Source organism: Acanthaster planci, linkage group LG09 (genome assembly GCF_054643075.1).
Source record: "Acanthaster planci isolate LZ-2023a linkage group LG09, COTS_SCS, whole genome shotgun sequence".
In the NCBI taxonomy this organism is placed as follows: domain Eukaryota; kingdom Metazoa; phylum Echinodermata; class Asteroidea; order Valvatida; family Acanthasteridae; genus Acanthaster; species Acanthaster planci.
In genome coordinates this window covers 17107888-17125983 of record NC_141785.1, presented here as the reverse complement: position 1 = coordinate 17125983, position 18096 = coordinate 17107888, and the positions used below count along the sequence as shown (strand labels likewise).

Genomic DNA, 18096 nt, shown 5'->3' with positions numbered 1-18096 from the left:
CTAATGCAAGGACTATTACTTCCACGGGGGGAGGGACTCCCTCACCCTAACCCAGACATTTCTATTGTTATAGGGGACATATTTTTGCCCCCTGCACAGTCTTGTAAGCTTCTTTACTGTGAGATAGGCCTAGCCTTAATTTTCACTCTAAAAAGTTTGTTTAGCTTTTAAACACAATTTTGCTATCACTTTGCAAACATGTCTAGAGGCTAAATACAATCCATTCAAATCCAAATGTGCTTAGCATTCAAAAATGTTTAGAAAACTTTTTACTTTTTTTCAGGATAAAGATAGCCTCTGACATGCACCTAGACTATCCCATATTTCTAAATTTTCGTCCACTCGCAATGTTCCTAAGTACCGAAAACTGACCCAAAATGTTTCCGAAAAGAGCCAATTATCCAAAAAGAGAAACGGGACCGATTTTGGGGGGGGGTGAATTTCGAACAAAATTAGAAAATGAAAGAATTAAACTTTTTCGTTTCTATTGGATTGCTTTGTTGAAATTTTGACAAGTGTCAAGTTTCCAGGACGTACCACTAATTCGATGTGCTTTCCTTTTTTATTCCTGTCGAAGAGAAAATAATGCTGATGTGAGAACCAGTACACATATAATCCTTAAAAGGATAGATGGGGGATTGGAGTCACATTTTCAAGCCTTTTCCTTAGAAAAATGAGTCACATTAGTGGCTCACATTTCGGGGGAACATTTTACGTTTTGAACAAAATGAGCTTTAACCTTTCACAATTATTTTCGGGCCGCTGCCCCTCTCTCCTCATCACCAATGGAAAATCGCGGCTTCTGTACTGACGTCAGGACGGATTGGCGTCATCAACAAATCCAGTCAATGCGTCATCCATGCACAATAGCCCAATGGCTGTCCGTCGCTTTCACAAAAGACGCATGGGGCATTCAACTGGAGGGCGCAAACCTTCATTCAAAACTTGTCCCGCTGCCTTATTTGGGGCAATGGGGAAATCTCGATTAAGTGCCTTGGAAACTGAATCAACAGAATTTCATCAATAGTATTATTTTGCCATATGTCTTTTGTTAGCAACGGAAGTAATAATATTTTATGATCGATCAATGGAGTTGTTTACATTTTTCCGTCCTATCAAAAGAATCAACTGAGGGGGAACATGACTATTTAATCCTGCAAAGAAACAAATATGTCACGGTTTCAAGAATTTGCCTCTTTTTTGAGGTTTCGGTTGTGATTTTTGTAAGGTTTCGATATACTTTAGGCCTAAGGTTTCTGTTACAGCCGTTAAATTCCTCCATGGTGTTCATCACCATAAAATGTTTTCTTCGAACTGGAGTCCCAGCTGTATTTTTCAGGGTTACCGATTTTTTGGTGAAGTCTGTTTCTCCCACCGCATTACGCCCATGCCCGACACAAACTTACCCAGGCATCCGTGCGTTTGCTTGCATTTTAAAAGGTAAGCACACTTTGACCAGTCAAGACGAAGAGACAAAGCCAGGATTTTCCAACTCTAATATTTCGATGTAATTGTGTTTTTCTTTCCAGTTAATTAAAGGAACTCAGTGGTCCCTCAAAAATGCATGATTACTGTTGCCTGGAAGCATGAGAAAACTTCAACTGTAAGTCTTGGGAAGGTATTTGTAGTCATAGTGATCAGGACTCAACATGTAGCGAACCTAGTGGCTCTCTAATTTATAAGAAAAAACGGCTAAAACGGCACTGTCCCACTGCAAAACTTGCGCCGGTTTCTACGCCCAAATTGGCACTCTCCGACCGCGTCCTGCCGCCAAACCAGTCCTGGCTCAAGGCAAAATTTGCATCATCTGTCGCTGGGGGCGCAAGCAAAACAACCATTGTGCCGCAGCCAAACGGGCATTTCAGCACTGTCCCAGAACAAAACCAAGAACTGTTCCTAGTGTTAAACTGCTGGAAGCAAAGAGTACAGCATACAGATAGACACAGACGTTATCAGTGCAAGCCCGTTTCAGACACAGACTTGTGTTGTACACTCACAAAATATGTATCACATTGCCGCTGCAATAAAAGCCGGAAAAGTCTTGTTTTCTCTCATATTGGCCAGTTTAAATGTTATTTTCCAGCATGAGAAATTTGACATTGGCTAGAGAGCATGATGATGCGCGTAACCTGAAATGCGTGAGTCACACGCGTTCAATGTGAGTTAGTTGCACGACAAACCGACACAGTCATGGCTCCTGGTTGAACAGAAAATTTCATTTCGTGCGGTTGAACGGGGTGAATGAGAAAGAAATATAGTTCTCAATAGGTGTAACTACACTCTGCTTGGCGGAGGGACACGTAGTGATGTGTTGGTATAAAAGAGAGTGATAGACAGTATGGGCTATCTGTGTATCGACAGGCCGGACCTATACTTAAATTTTAATCCCGGTTTTTTCTTATATCCAAGTATAAGAAAATTTCAATTAATACTCGCATATCATGAATTTCCAAATGAGAGTACTCTCTTCTTAAATTCGAATTAAGAGTGTATGATCTCCTGATAGGATGCATGAGGGCGCCATTTATACATCTAATTATATAGCGTCACGCGTCAGACTAAAAGTTTCGTTAAAAAATGTAACAGATCTGTGTTTACTCTAGGGAGAAATGCCAGGAATTAAATCTTTTTATGGTGTCCCTATAACATGGCAATTGTAATGCTAACTGTATTAGTTCGTTTCTTTTAAATCCTTTGTGGACTACATACAGTGGCGATGGAGGGTTGGGCTTCGGGTATAGGGGACCCTAACGTCGTGGGCGAGGTGGGAACTTTGGGTACAAAGGAGACCATTGCGTCCTGGGTGGGAGTCTGGAGAGGTTGGTCTGCTTGTGATGGTATCCATGGAGCCGGAGGCGTGGTTTTGGTGTGCTGGGGTTCGTGCCGCAGGGTGTCCTTGTCACAGATGTCGACGAATGGATTATTATTCGTACACTTCTGAGAGCGATTCCCAGCATTTTACAGCACCCCCCTGCTACTCTTCTGTTATTCTTCAACGGTTTGGGTACAGTAGCCTGTTCTGCTGCGCCACCCAGCATTTTTTTCATTCAGTGGATTTTTGCAAAAGCTATAGCAAGGCAGCATATACTATAGGCTTACCTTAATTGTTTCTTATTAGATTAGAAGAAAACTCTCCATGCAAATTATTATAGTCATTCTGTAGCCACTATCATAGACTTGTGTGTGATTTCTAGCCGAGGCCATGTGCTGCAGACTCGACCTTGTAAGCGTTATATATATATTTTTCTGTTTACCTTAAGCTACGTGCATTTCAGAAAACGGTCGAATACACAGGAAGGGAGCTGACGTAAACCAAACAGGTGTTCCAAGAACTGGCTTTGTTCGAACATACAAAGTCACGCCCGGGCAATTTCGTTCACCATCCTTTGTAAAATTATTTACTTCCTGTTAATTATGGTTTCGTTCCAATCTCCCCTCTTTGGACTTCTCAATGAACCCTCACTGTTTACTATTTTTTTTTCAAATTAGAATAAACAAACTAAGATTTATTCATCGTCAACAAGGTCTTTACACTGGATCATAATTATGTCTGAAACAATGAACTCAATGTAGCGTTAATTATCTGGTCTTAATGAATTTTTTTATATTCCTATGGAGTACCCACAGCAGGGAGGGTATAAAAGAAGTAAGGACCTGGGTTGTCTAACTGACAATCCTGTTTCCGACTGTCGAATTAACTGTTAAATTAGGAGATTTTTCTGGCGAGAGCAATACCAACACGCAACAGACTGTGAATCTGTATTCTGGACAAGACGCTTAACTACAATGCGTGCCCCAACATTGGCGTGTTTGGTCGTAGTGACTTTCGTCGTGTGGGTGAATGCGCACTCCACCCACAGCCCACCCAGACGAGGTCACAACTCGCAAGTACAGGTAAATCGCGAAAATTTGGAGGATTTATTATTTTCCTCCTTACACAACATCAGAAACAGGCCAAACCCCTCAAGAAAACATCATCCTTATTAAACACAGAAAAGAAAGTTATGCCTTGTTTATTGTATGATGGTTGTTAGGTGCGCTGATCGACACGCCTTTCCCCATGTCTTCAATGCCTGTCCCGGAAACTTAACTGAACATCTTTCTTTCCCGACTTGTCAGAAAAGCGCAGGTTCCAACAGTCTAGATGGGCAGAGGCCGCTGAATGGTCATCGCCAGCGTTCGGGGAGACCGGTTCGTGCTGGGCATTTTGGGTCCAAGCGGACAGTAGACGACACCAGGCTCGGTAAGTTTCGACTTCTCTTTCTCTAGTTTCACACCTGTATTTATATAAGACTCTCAGCTAAACATGGTCCGCGGGAAGAGACACCGTTGGGGGGAAAAAGGCGGATAATTAACTTCATTATCCGCCTCTTCCTCCTAATTAAAATAGAAATCTTGTATAGGGAGAGGGAGATCAAAAACAATCAGATTTTTTTGGACAAGGCCACGTAAGTGATGTGTTCAACAATCTTGCACAAGTTTAGAAAATCATAATTGTCTCTTTTTTTTGGGGGGGGGGTATTTAAGCTAGTTGATCTTTATACGGTTTAATTGACCGATTGCTTTTCTCGTCAAAATGCAGACTATCACTGCGACTTCAGGACTGATGCTGATTGCTTCCGTAAGTATCCAACCATTTCTGTCCGGATCACTATGCATGATGTTGTCCCAGGTTGGATAAAATTTGAACACTGCATTAGAACGTGTTCCAAAGGTTGAAGTCATTAACTCACGTAAGTCACTTAATAAAGTATTTACATGAGAACTAGTGGAGGTGGAAGGTAGTAATACAGTGGTGTAAATCTGTGCTGGAGACGGGAGAGGGTGGAGGATAACTTACATCAACATGAAAATTTCCGGCTGCGAAAGTTGGAAAAGGGATGGCTGGACATCACTTGTAACCAGGGAGCGCTGTTCATTATACTGGTGTACATCTCACGGATACCCACGCCCCTCAACCTTATCTCAAAACGGCGTATCTATAAAGCCTTTGTTCTTTAACTTCCCTTTTTAAAGTACTTTTGAAAACTCTTTTCCTGGGAAGTTCGGCATATACGTCAATGTTTTCTCACAACGGAAAAATAGGGGATCCAGTAGCCCATCCCCTCGGTCAAAATAGGGGGTATGTATAGCCCCATCCCCCTGAGATCCACGCCCCCAGATGTCATGTATCAAACACGGAAGTTGGTATCCGAATACTATGATTTTAAGAAATTGATATTTACGGTTCAAAAGTTTTAACTCACTGTTCGAAGGTCTAAAACATACTATGCAAGGAAATTGCTTGATTAATGATTTTACCGGATTGACCGACGAAAGTGCCAAGAGTACTTACAAGCGTCATTCAGAGTTACAATTGTCCACCACAAGCCGTAATCACAATGCAAGAAAACTTCTGATATCTTGTTTAATACGCTACTTGACATACGTTGACCAGTGACTAACCTCCCCTGGATTTTACTTGACCAGGGACTTGTCATAGACTTGAAAACAATGCCAAACTTGCAGAATGATTAAAATGACATGTACACAATGATCAAAAAATTTAACCGTTAACGCCCTCATCAATGGTTTGCATTTCTTGACCAGGTTGTGTTTTCCCTGAGTTTGCCGGCGAAGGTGTGCCTAATGAATTTAAGAGAGATGCGTGGGAAGACTGTAGTGACGGATCTGATGAATGGGGCTGTAAGTACAGACGTGATTCAAGACACTGCAATGTATCACTTATGGGCTAATTTCCCAGACCAAACCAATTCGGAGTATAGTGATCTCAGATCCAGTGGTCGCCAATATTACGTTACCAAAGCAGCAGGATTGCGCCTGGGTCCAAAAACCTGTTGCCGAAATTGTCGGAACCTACATTTCCCTTGATATTTTTGGTCATCGTTAATGTTTCTGTCCTTTCCAGAGCTTGCGTCGTTTGTTTAACATCACAACAGCACAGGTGTGATAAAAATAAAACTAAACCAGCAATGATTCCAAGCACATTCTCGCCACAGTCAGTCTGACAGTCAAACCCGTTTATTATCAGACTTATCTCAAAGTTTTATCCATTTATTCACTTTTGCCATGTGAAAAATCAGTGAGAAATTCTGACTGGGCTTCGGTTGCTTTCTTAATTCTTTTTCTCCTCCCCTTTATATCTGTGTTCTTTCTTTCTGTATTATCTGTCCTTTTTTCAGATAACTTTGATGGAGTATCCGGTTTTGATTACTGTAAGTATCTTTAATAATAATAATTCCTTCCAAAATGCCCAAAAGTTTCATTTAACAATTTTTTTAAAAGTATTTCAGGCATATAGTCACTCCCAATTGTGACATACTAACTCACACGAACCATCCGTGGGTGATCATACGGATTTATACACGTGATAAGCTCATAAGCTTCGTTTGTACGAGATATATTTTTTTCAAAGTTCGTTTGTTCGAGACATACATGTACAGTCTCCAGTTCGTTCTAATGAGATCTATATTTAGAAACATTGTTTCTATTTTTGAAAGCAAATAATTTTTCGGAGATATATTTTTCATGAAGTTTGTTTTTTACGAGATTTACTGTTTCAAAATTTATTTCAGGAGATATACATTGTCAGGTTGGATTTATTTCTAACAAAATCAAACTTAATTAAGAAAATCATAACTCCCAACTAAACGAACTTAAAAGAAATCTCCTAAAAACGAACTTGGAAAAATATATCTCGTAAAAACGAATTGTTTCCAATTGTGTACAACCTCAATTGCTGTGACTGGCATTGTGCATGACGTTCCTGTTGAAATACTTGTGATCTGAGTGGTTCTTCATCTGGAAAGTCATAATTACAATGCATAAATCAACCGACTTCGCGACTTGGTCGACGCTGGCTAGAGAAACCACACCACGCCCAAATACCCCTATATAGTGGAACTTTGTTTACGCAAGATCAAAGGGACTTTCCAGAAACCTCTTGTTACGGTGAAGCTCGTGTTGTGCGCGCCCATGCTCGTCGCATTTATAGGGCTTTTTTCAGACGGATCAGAATCTTGATCAGTGATCCCAAAAGTGGTTCACTCTATCCAAACCGGCGGCTTCTGGTGTCACGGTGATCCAATGTTGGATCACTCTGATCTTGAACGGGATCTGCATGAAACAAACCAGGTATCCGCCCCGAGCTGAAGTGCACCTCAATCGACGAAAGAAAGACAGGTGGTTACACGCGGGTTCTTGCACGCGTTCTGCGTGTACGCAAAGACCACACATGCCGCAATTAATTCGTTACGCGTTAGGGTGCAGACCACTAATTCAAGTGAGAATTCACGGGCTAGTATTAAGCCGCTTCCGAGAATTTCTGGCCAGCTCATTGGCATTAAAAGTGCCCCCACAGTATCTAACAAGAAGATTGGTTGGCCCCCAAAATGGTGAGATTGTGTAAACCCTTACCGGGATCAACTCCCTGGGTCTTTGAGCTTTCATATGAGAGAATGACTAAAAACTACGGTTGAAAAATGGTCCTAAGTGCCCGAGAAAGTCGAGGCTTGCCATTTGACAAATGGCTGCAATCAGACTTCGGAAAAATCACTTTTTGGGGGTGATTTTTTGTGGGAATAATTAAAAATGTGATTGGTTAACTCACAAACAAATTGAAAGATTAGTGACCAGACAAGAATTTCATTGGTGTTTCAGAAATCTCAGGGATGTTGGTGTGCATGTTATTGGGCCTTGAACAGTGCTGATTTTACACTGTTTTCAATAGGGCTTGAATGTACCCGTAAGCGTGTTTCGCGTCAAACGCGCATATACTTGCGCCTCGTGGCGCCCCTACCAATGCGGGGCGTACAAAACCACGCCCTCTTTTGTTCCACTCGCGCTCGGGGCGGATAGTAAGCGCGACCGTCGCTCATGCATACAGGCCCACTCTCTTGCGTCCTCTATAAAAAATTCCATCCCACAGAGCTCTATAAAACACAAACAAGCAAACAAAAATGGGGCTCTGTGTTCCATTCAAATAAACCTATTTTGATCCCTCGAGCGTGAAGCTTGTGAGTACAATTTTTCTGATATACTTCGTAAGACAGGAAGATAAACCTTTTAACCACTACTTGAAACTACAGGATTTTATTGATAAACAAAACATTTCGAGACTTTATGTTGTCCACCTTTTTCCGAAAAAGATTATGCTTGTCCTCCCTTGCCTTCCATAATTGAAGGTAATTATTGTAATGCAGGACTACTGGACTACCTTCGTTCGGTAGACTGAGTCTATTGGCTGTTGATTCTGTTACGTTCATGAACTCACACAGCTTGCTACAGCACGGGAGATTTGGTAGACATGGATTACACATGTGATAATCATGATGACTGCCCAGACGGTTCGGATGAGTACTGCTTCCGTGAGTATCCTATTCGCGTTACAGTTACATACCTAACGGTACGTTACACTGAGAAACTGCAGCGTTGCAGGATTTAACAGAGTAACACTTCTCTCATCCAGCGCCGAAAATTCAAACAGGGCGCTGGAAAAGCATGCACAGGGGACGGAATACGTCACACGGGGTCAGTACCGAAGTGTGACGTCACTGTGAACCAGAAAGTGCAGTGCAAACGAATGGAGTACGCGCGCGTGTTGGTTCACGCGCTGGTTCTCGCGCTAATGCCTTTTACACACTAAATGTGCGCATGACGTATTCACTTCGGTACTCAATAGCGCATATTGTCTGTGCACAAAATGAGCGGCCCAACAATGGCAGTGCGCTGCGTTTTAGGAGGGTAATGCATTTAGTCATCATTGATTGTGGAGAAAACATTTTTCTTATGGGACGTTAGTCTTGGCGCAAGACGTCAGTGATCGATAGTTGTTTTATTTCTGTTGAAGAGCGCCCTCGCACACCTAGATTTTACTTACTCTCACTAACGTCTTGGGAATCTTGCAGGAATGGAGGTGTGGCAGTTGCATGCAAAAGTCCGATCTTCTTAAATACTTATAGCCTTGGTATTATAATTCTGTACATGTACATGTACTTCGAAGTTCGAACAACATGGCTGCTTCACGCTAGCAAGTACGATGTCGATGGTGTCTGGTTTATGGGAAGGGATTAGTGACATGTGAGAGAAATTTTTTTCACTCCATACTAGACATAAATTGCCACTCTTCTAAAAGATATCGTTGGAGACTTCAGTTGTGCTGCATCGATCATGTTTGCGATGTTTGTGGCAGAAAAATTAAGAAAACAAAATCGTTGTCTGATATCACACAATAAATACGTTCTCGTGCTGGCGCACAGTCTAATTGTGAGTCGTTAGGGGGCGCACTATGCACGGTGTCCGCTATCAAGCACTAACGTCTTGAAACCAAGACTAATGAGACGGCAGCTAAGCCCTCGGCCTCCCTCTCAAAAAAGCAAAAAAATACAGGAAATTCATGAATAGCATTTTCCGAATTAACTGACCATTTTCTACGGTCTACGGTCAATTGCTTGGACAATATTTCTACTCTGGGTTAGTTCAGTCGTGAGTCGTTCGGTGTGTACAAATTTGACAATTCCACCAAGACCCACAAAAGGTTTTGTCAGTAAATATATGATGTCCAAACTGTCCACGTGTTTTCCGTCTGATTTCATGAGCGAAACTAAAGAACTTAATCAATGACAGGAAATAAAATAAATCACAATTTTAACTGTACACACTCATAGGAAAAATGCACTGAAATTAATTCATATATTGAAAAAATTACCGAAAACCGGTACTGTACCCATTCGACTCGCTGCTTTCTGCAATGGAGAAATCTAAAGAACCAGAACCCTTTCCCTTTGGAATCTGCACTTCTACAACCCCAAAACACAACAAGTGGAAACCATTTCTTTCCGTAGCACCCCAAGCTGTGACCAGGTTCAATGGTAAGCTATGTACGTGCTGTATGTACATTGAACATTGGTACATGTTTTTACTAATGCACACTTTGGTTTCAAGAACACTAACAATGTAGTATATACTACTTAGATGGAAGGGGGCCATACTAAGAAACAGCGATCTTGTGCGCACAGGAAAAATTACGATTACAAAGTCTTTTTACAGAGCACTAAAAACCCGACTTAAATTAGAAACTAATAGCAAACATTGATGCGATTTTCTAAAAACAAATCAACAAAGCCAGAAAGCCAGATAGAAATGATCGTCAAAGTCTCATCCCTGTACATTTTAAATGGCTGCTCACACTTTATTAGTGAAAAAGTCTATGTTGTGCACAAAAGGGCTTGCAGATTTGGCACCTCGATCCGAACACGCATTTTGGGAAGCGAAGTTGCACCATAGAGAAAGGACCTTACCACACCTTGTACCTTACTTCACCTCACCTTACCACACCTTGTACCTTACCACACCTTGTACCTTACTTCACCTCACCTTACCACACCTTGTACCTTACCACACCTCACCTTACCACACCTTGTACCTTACTACACCTCACCTTACCACACTGCACCTTACCACACCTTGTACCTTACCTTACCTTACCTTACCTTACCTTACCCTACCTTACCACACCTTACCACACCTTGTACTTACCGCACCTTGTACCTTACCACACTTGTACCTTACCTTACCTCACCTTACCACACCGAGTACCTTACCACACCTTGCACTTTACCACACCTTGTACCTTACCAGACTTTGTACCTTACCTTACCTCATCTCACCTTACTACACCTTGTACCTTACCTTACCTTGGACCTTACCACACTTGCACCTTACCACACCTTTTACCTTACCAGACTTTGTACCTTACCTTACCTCATCTCACCTGACCACACCTTGTACCTTACCTTACCTTGTACCTTACCACACCTTGTACCTTACCACACCTTGTACCTTACCACACCTTGCACCTTACCACACCTTGTACCTTACCAGACTTTGTACCTTACCTTACCTCATCTCACCTTACCACACCTTATACCTTACCTTACCACACCTTGTACCTTACCTTACCTTACCACACCTTGAACCTTACCACACCTTGTACCTTACCTTACTTTACCTTACCTTACCTTACCTTACCACACCTTGTACCTTACCTTACCACACCTTGTACCTCATCTCACCTTACCACACTTTGTACCTTACCACTCCTTGTACCTTACCTTACCTTACCACACCTTGAACCTTACCACACCTTGTACCTTACCTTACTTTACCTTACCTTACCTTACCTTACCTTACCACACCTTGTACCTTACCTTACCACACCTTGTACCTCATCTCACCTTACCACACTTTGTACCTTACCACTCCTTGTACCTTACCTTACCTCACCTCACCTCACCTTACCTTACTTTACAGCACCTTACCTTACCGTGCACTGCACCACAACTTACTGCACTGCACCTTTCTGCATTTTTCCTTACCACACCGCCCTACTGTTTGGTAGCGATGACTGGGGATGAGGAATGATTTAAATAAAAACGTGTATAGCTATACGGCTATGTGTACTTAGAACCTTTAACCTTATAAACGGCAGAATTTTTTTAAACTTTAGTACTAATTTGTAGTTTTTTGGGAAGATAAAATAAATACCTAAAAATCCTAGCCTTTTTTTCTCACCACGTGAAAGGGGATAATCCAGTAGCCCATCAAAAAGGGGAAAGACATATCCCATCATCCCCAGGAATTACGCCCCCACCGTATGTACGTACTTGTGCCTGTCATTTCTTTGTATTGTTTATAGGAAGTAAAACGGGAGAGCTGGACTTCTGTAACGGGGACTGTCAGTACGATGTCTTATATGAACTGGTCTGTGACAACGTAGTCGACAGCTACAACGGAAGGGACGAAATCGATTGTGAGTAATTGTCAAAGGGCTCCAACAGTCAACATAAGCATTACGCAAACCCCCCAAAGGGCAAGAAATTTATAATAACCAAACAATTAAATTCAATAATTTTCAAACAGAGGTTGATGAGATTAATGAATACCTGTATTTATTCCCTGTACCCAAGGTTTCCAATGTGAAGACCGTAGGTGGAAGGTGTGGTCAGGGTATGTGTGCGATAATTACAAAGACTGCTCTGACGGAAGTGATGAGGTGTCATGTGGAGGTATGTACGATATGAGGCTCAGAAGTCGATGAGATTCTGGGAGTGCCCCTCCCCACTCAGGTTATAAAATGGTGTGATCCATTTTCACAATCACACTTTCCTAAGAACTTGCAACTTCCGTGGGTAGTGGTTTTATTTGTCTAATTAATCAAATCAGAGAGGTTAAAATGCAACTCATATACAGCCACAGTGACAGTTGTGGGTAATTTGTCAGTCGTCAAGGACAGGCTTAATGTCAGCATCCAGTTTGCAATCATGGCCAATGTGCAAAAAATACTACACCAGCACTCATGGGCATTGTCATGTCTTTTCGGAGGGGAAAGCACTCATCAGCAACAAAAGGGGTCATTTCCGAGGTCAGTTCAAGCAAAGTGTTGATTTTCAGTTTTTCTTTTCTTTGTTTCCGCCTTTATTATTTTTCAAATTTTTTCCCGGAGGGGTTGCCTCCTTCCCCCCCTCCGCCTGTGCCGGAATCACACTAAAACACGACTCAATCGTAGTGTCATTTCCACAGCTATTACCCAATCAGCCGAGACCACTCCAGCACTACCTCCACCCCCAGAGCCATCCAGCTGCCAGTGGGGTGAATGGAGTGACTGGTCGGATTGCAGTAACGCGTGTGGGGCGGGTACTCGCAGCATGGTCAGGCAATGCGTGTGCCATACGAGCAGCTGCACGACCAAGGCAGACGAGACCAAAGTGGAGAAATGCCATGGCTCTAGTTGCCCCAATGAAGCCTGTAAGTCCGCATATAGGCCTACAAGTAACATTGTGACTCCCTTGCAGCATGTGTTTAGTATCCTTTAAAAGGAAAAACTGCCTAAAGATTTTCTATAGAGGATTTTCAGTAACGTGATTTGATGGTCAGCATTCAATTTATACAGATGTCCGCGGACGTGTGCGCCCCTTTGAAGTCTCTCAACAGTCTGGTGTGCATGAAACTGCCAAAGAAATACACACATTCAAAAATGTACGCTTTCTTGAAATACTTTTATTCGTCATGTGTACGTCACCTGAAAACCTCTATAATGTACTGTAAAGTGGTGCTGGTGATGCATATTAAAAAAATCATGCGATTGCCTCTTCGTCACCACAGTGTCCTAGGTTCAGTTACCTCTGTCATGTTGTACCTTTAGTTAAACCCGACCTCAAAGAGCCTGGGACGAAATGCACCCCTCCAACATTTTCTCTGATATCATTGGGGTGCATTTTGTTCTGGGTCAAGCCTTCAGGATTGTTTTCTTGTATCAATTTGTGAAAATCGGACATAATATTCAAGGGAAAAACCCATGTTTCCCAGGCCCCGTCAGTTGCCTCTTTTGATATAGGTCGGAAAATTGTGAACAACTCCATTGATCAAGCATGAAATAATTACTTCCGTTGCTTTGTGGGTGTACGCCATACTTGGAAACCAAACCAAACCAAACAGAAGACATCTGGCAAAAGAATACTTTAGTTGATTCAGTTTCCAAGGCGCTCAGTATGAATCAAGATTTTTCCAGCGCCCCAAATAAGGCAGTGGAACAAGTTTTGAATGGAGGTCTGTTGCAAAACCGACACACAGTGGCTGGGCTATTGTGGATGGATGACATATTGATTTGATTTGCGGGACATGTAGAAATTGTGGAGGGTCTACATTTCAGAGGCTTTTTTTTTAGTAAGGCTACCTCAATGTAAAGAAGCTCACAAGACCGTGCAGGGGGCAAAACTGCACCCCCTCCAATAGAAATGTCTGGGTTAGTGTGAGTGATCGAGTCCCTCCCCCTGAGTTGTCTCTATTACGTACATGTATATACATGTAGTAGAGTCCCCTATTGTGGTGCACTTCGACGTTCACTTGACTTTCTTCATACAGCGTTGCCAAACCTCTTTTTTGAAAACTTAAAACTCATTTGGTTAAAAACTAGTACGATTAGCTTCATGATACATGGTGTAAAACCTTTGTGAACAATTTCAGTGTTGTGAAATTTCGTTCGAAATCCAAACTGTCGGTGTCCCGAAATTGGGCTCGAATTCAGCTGAATGTTCCCTAACATGGTGCACTTCAGTGAAAAAAATGTCAAAAATCCTACATACATGTGTAATCATTTACAAAGTCCTTTGAAATTGATAACTTCTTGTAAAGCATTATTACTTCAAATCAAATTCTCATCCACAAGTTTGTCAGAAAAGTCGTTTCCTGTTTTGGGGCACATTTTAAAAGAGTTCATCTTGCACATCGGAAAAAAATCTGAAAATCAGGCAAAAATTAAATCTCATCCAAACTTGGAAGCAGGTACTTAAAATTGAGATTTGGATAGGAGGAGTTTGATGAAGTTTCTCTAATTAGGATATTTGAGCCTAAAATATTGCTTCGTTAAAAGACAAGAAGTGACAAATAAAAGTGCGTCATGCACGTAAGGCAGGGGCCGCACCACGTTCAGGTATACAAACAATAATCTCTTATAGGCTTAATGTTGTATCCTACAGCACATTTGGACATAAATGTATGGAATTTGCGCTCAATAAATGATTAAATAAATCATACACTATCCTGAACTATGTTGTTTCAAATTATCTGATTCTCAAGTGTTGCTGATTAGTAATGCAGGTCTTGTTTTATCCTCCTTGCACACTAGTTTCAGGATGCGGTACTCGCAATAGTGCAGTAACTCAAGGGCGTATCGTCGGGGGAAAAGACGCGAAGGAGGGCGAATGGCCATGGCAGGCCCAGCTACTGTTCGACGGGGGCTTCAAATGTGGCGGCACGCTGTATCAAGATAGATACGTCATCAGTGCGGCTCATTGTTTCGAAGAGTAAGGGTAGATTCCTTCATAACTGGTGTGAGTGCGCACGTGGGATGCAGTTTCAAGGCATCACATCGGAAACTTCACGCCATAAATTCATAAAAAGATTTCAACTTGGAGTCTGAGAATGTGACCCTGAGGGCCAGTTTACTCAATGTAATGCACTGATGCGTTCACAGCGTTTTTGCATTGCGAATTTGCAAAATTTAAACACATTTTAGTTTTTTCCTTGAATGCCCTACGAGATGCCATCTGCATTGGTGGTTGTTTCATACCAAGAATGGATTTGTCGATTTATTTTATAATTTATAATTAATTTTTTGTACGTTAGATTTCACTGTTTGTGTTCAACGATGAATTATGAGTCTGCCTCAGCAGAACCCTATAGAGATATGAAACCTTACAGATAAGACTAATTTTGCATTATGAAACACGTCTGCATATAATTATCCCCACCCAAAGGAATGTTTCAGCTATTTGTGGGCATTATGGGTCCAACAGTCTAAGAAAAAGCGATAACTTACAAAACCCCACATGATTTGATGGGATTGTATGGCCGAATGCACAGCATTCTCACATTCAGTGCAAAGCAGAGGTCCTGGGTTCCAGATAAATCTGGAGAATTACTGAATTTATTCTGAGCTCAACTCAGAAAAGTCTTTATACTGGCATTACTGGAAAGTTGGGGCTGCTGACGGCAACGGCATGAGCATAGTAACTGGATGCAGCTATTAACAAGCCACACTGGTATTCATTATGCGGTAAATATTACCAAGACTTTACTGACACAAAGTTGCACAATACCTCCAAACTTGCCTCAATGCTCTTCCTCAATCCCACACACAGTGAAAAGGATAACCCCAATAGGTGGGAAGTTCGCCTCGGAAATCTTGGCACGTATGACCGCTTTGGACCAGGCATACACAAGAGCAACGTGGTTAATATCCTCCGACCACCAAACCAGCCGTACAGCCGTCTGACATTTGACAACGACATTGTCGTCCTTGTGCTGTCCACCCCTGTGGACCTATCCAACAGCGCCATCAACAGTGTGTGCATTGATTTGCCCATGGAAAAGACATTCAGTTCCTCCTCCAACTGTTACATTTCGGGATTTGGATTGACTGAAGGCAAGTCTTTGCAGTTATCTGGCTCACTAAGATTCCTCGTTTACTTAACATGAAACATTCACAGTTTTACTCATTTGCAATACGTTAAATACCAAAGAGTTTTAACTGTCATTGAACTTGCCAAAAATACCGGGAGGCTAAAAGTTGATTAATTATCACCCACTTCTCTTCTTGTTTTGTTGAGTTTTCCTGCTGAAACCTAACCTAGGTCAATTGCTAGTGGGGGCAATGTGACTTCAGATGTAGTTTTAATGACATGATGCATGGTGTGTTGACCCAAAGTTTAGCTGACTTCTTTTGTTGACCTTTCGGCATACTTATATTGTCACACCTCAGCCAATTAAGTCTCGAGCCTAAAAAACGCACTCGTATAGGCCTAAGTCGCATGAATAGGAACATTCAATGATGGTGGGGCAGACAGATAACCGTGACACCCACTACATGTAAACCTTGTCCTTTTCTTCTCAACCTTTGCAAATGTTTGCAGAAGGCGGCTCTGTTGCCAGCAAACTCCAGGCAGCTTATGTGCCTTTCATCAGCGCTCAGGCCTGCAGGGAGTACTACGGCTACTCCATCACCCAGAACATGTTGTGCGCAGGGTATCCGGGTCTTGGAGGGACAGACTCCTGTCAGGTGAGCAGTGAGGATGCAACCTATCACAAACAGTCATGAGATGTTGGCTAATGTCTCTTTTTTTCCCAAAGTTGTAGAGCAAACTTATGTCACAGAATGTCAGTGAAATGATTGGCCCTGCCACTTGAGGATGGGGTAGCTATAGGTTACACTCCGGAATTTTACCCTCCGAAATGCCTAACTGATTTGTATCATTCACTGAAAGTGGACTCTCTCTACCTACAGGGCGACTCAGGCGGCCCTTTTGTCTGTACAGCACCCGATGACCCCTCCGACCCGCAGTCGCCACATCGTTGGTATCTGGTAGGCATCACCAGCTGGGGAATCGGCTGTGCCCAGGTCGGCATCCCCGGAGTCTATGCTGACGTGTCCCAGTTTGTGGACTGGTTGAAGGTTGTACTTGTTTAAGCACTGCGTACTTATTAGCGAGACCTCGGGCTCGGAGATAGGTTGGTTGGCAGGGGTGGAGGAATTCCCCCAGCCAGTCATATCCAAGTTGCTCGCTGTACGTCTTCCAAGTGTTGACTAACGTATTCCATAAGAGTAATGTCTAGACCAGTTGGCTACGTAGAGGCATATTTGATCATGCCACTTAATTGAGTTATTATTCAAAAATTTTTTGCTGTCATTTATTCACATATTTATTAGTGTAATCAATGCATGTATTCGTAACTGCATTTGCCAAACTTTTTAGTGTTATTTATATCAAGATTGTTTGCTTTTCATGAGCACTTATTTATTTTGTTAATGTTCTTATTTATTGCATGGATTTTTTTCTTGATAGCACTTTAACATAAATTTATTATCCAGATATGGCCATTATTTTGTTTTTCCAAATTTTATACACGTATTCATTTTTTTGTGATGTTTATTGTTAATGTTTTTTGTTATTGATTTGTTCCACTCTTTGCTTTTTTTATTTATTCATGCACGTTGTTTATGATGCATTGTTCACAGACCCCGAATGTTCTCGCCTAGTTAGGCCTACAAAGTTGAAAATAAAAGATCACAACAGCTTGCAGAATCTCACTTTTCATGTTGTTTGGTTTGGTTTGGTTTGGTTTGGTTTGGTTTGGTTTGGTTTGAAGTAATGACCTATGTTCTACAGTGTTGTGAAAAAGATTCTTTGATCTACCATTTAATACTTCTGTACTGAAAGTGACTGTCACCTTTTAAGTTTCATTTGCCATTGCTCACCCCTACCGTGCCCTTGCAGAGGTGCTAGAGGGCAAATGTGTGACATATTTGTGACTGGCTCCACAAAATGGGCATTATGGGCCCTTCTTTCAAAGTGAGTTTAACACTTCTGAATTGATTACATTATAAGGTTTAATTTGGTGTAGGTCTGACCCCTGGCATTTTGCAATCTGGAGATGTAATAAACTGATTTTTGTGTAATCATATTATACACATTAACAATTGTTTTCAGAGATAAAGCCCTTTAAACACAGGAAGTGGAAAAAGAAATCAGCCAAGAAGAA

The 18096-nt window shown here is 41.8% G+C and overlaps 1 protein-coding gene across 2 annotated transcripts; it reads left to right on the top strand.

Moving 5' to 3' along the window:
* The first annotated feature begins 1549 nt into the window (after positions 1 to 1549).
* LOC110978654 (uncharacterized) lies at positions 1550 to 17644 on the top strand. 2 transcript variants are annotated; one of them, XM_087140753.1, is made up of 13 exons: positions 1550 to 1603; positions 4120 to 4243; positions 4583 to 4621; positions 5590 to 5685; positions 6183 to 6215; positions 8277 to 8366; positions 11696 to 11809; positions 11967 to 12065; positions 12580 to 12804; positions 14684 to 14861; positions 15699 to 15982; positions 16470 to 16615; positions 16841 to 17644. In XM_087140753.1, exons 1-13 carry the CDS (start codon positions 1565 to 1567, stop codon positions 17021 to 17023), a joined length of 1650 nt encoding a protein of 549 aa, XP_086996879.1. In that variant the 5' UTR covers positions 1550 to 1564; the 3' UTR covers positions 17024 to 17644. The 2 variants fall into 2 exon arrangements, with proteins under 2 accessions (XP_086996879.1, XP_022089496.2); XM_022233804.2 differs by lacking the exon at positions 1550 to 1603 and adding an exon at positions 3657 to 3894.
* Positions 17645 to 18096: the final 452 nt, after the last annotated feature.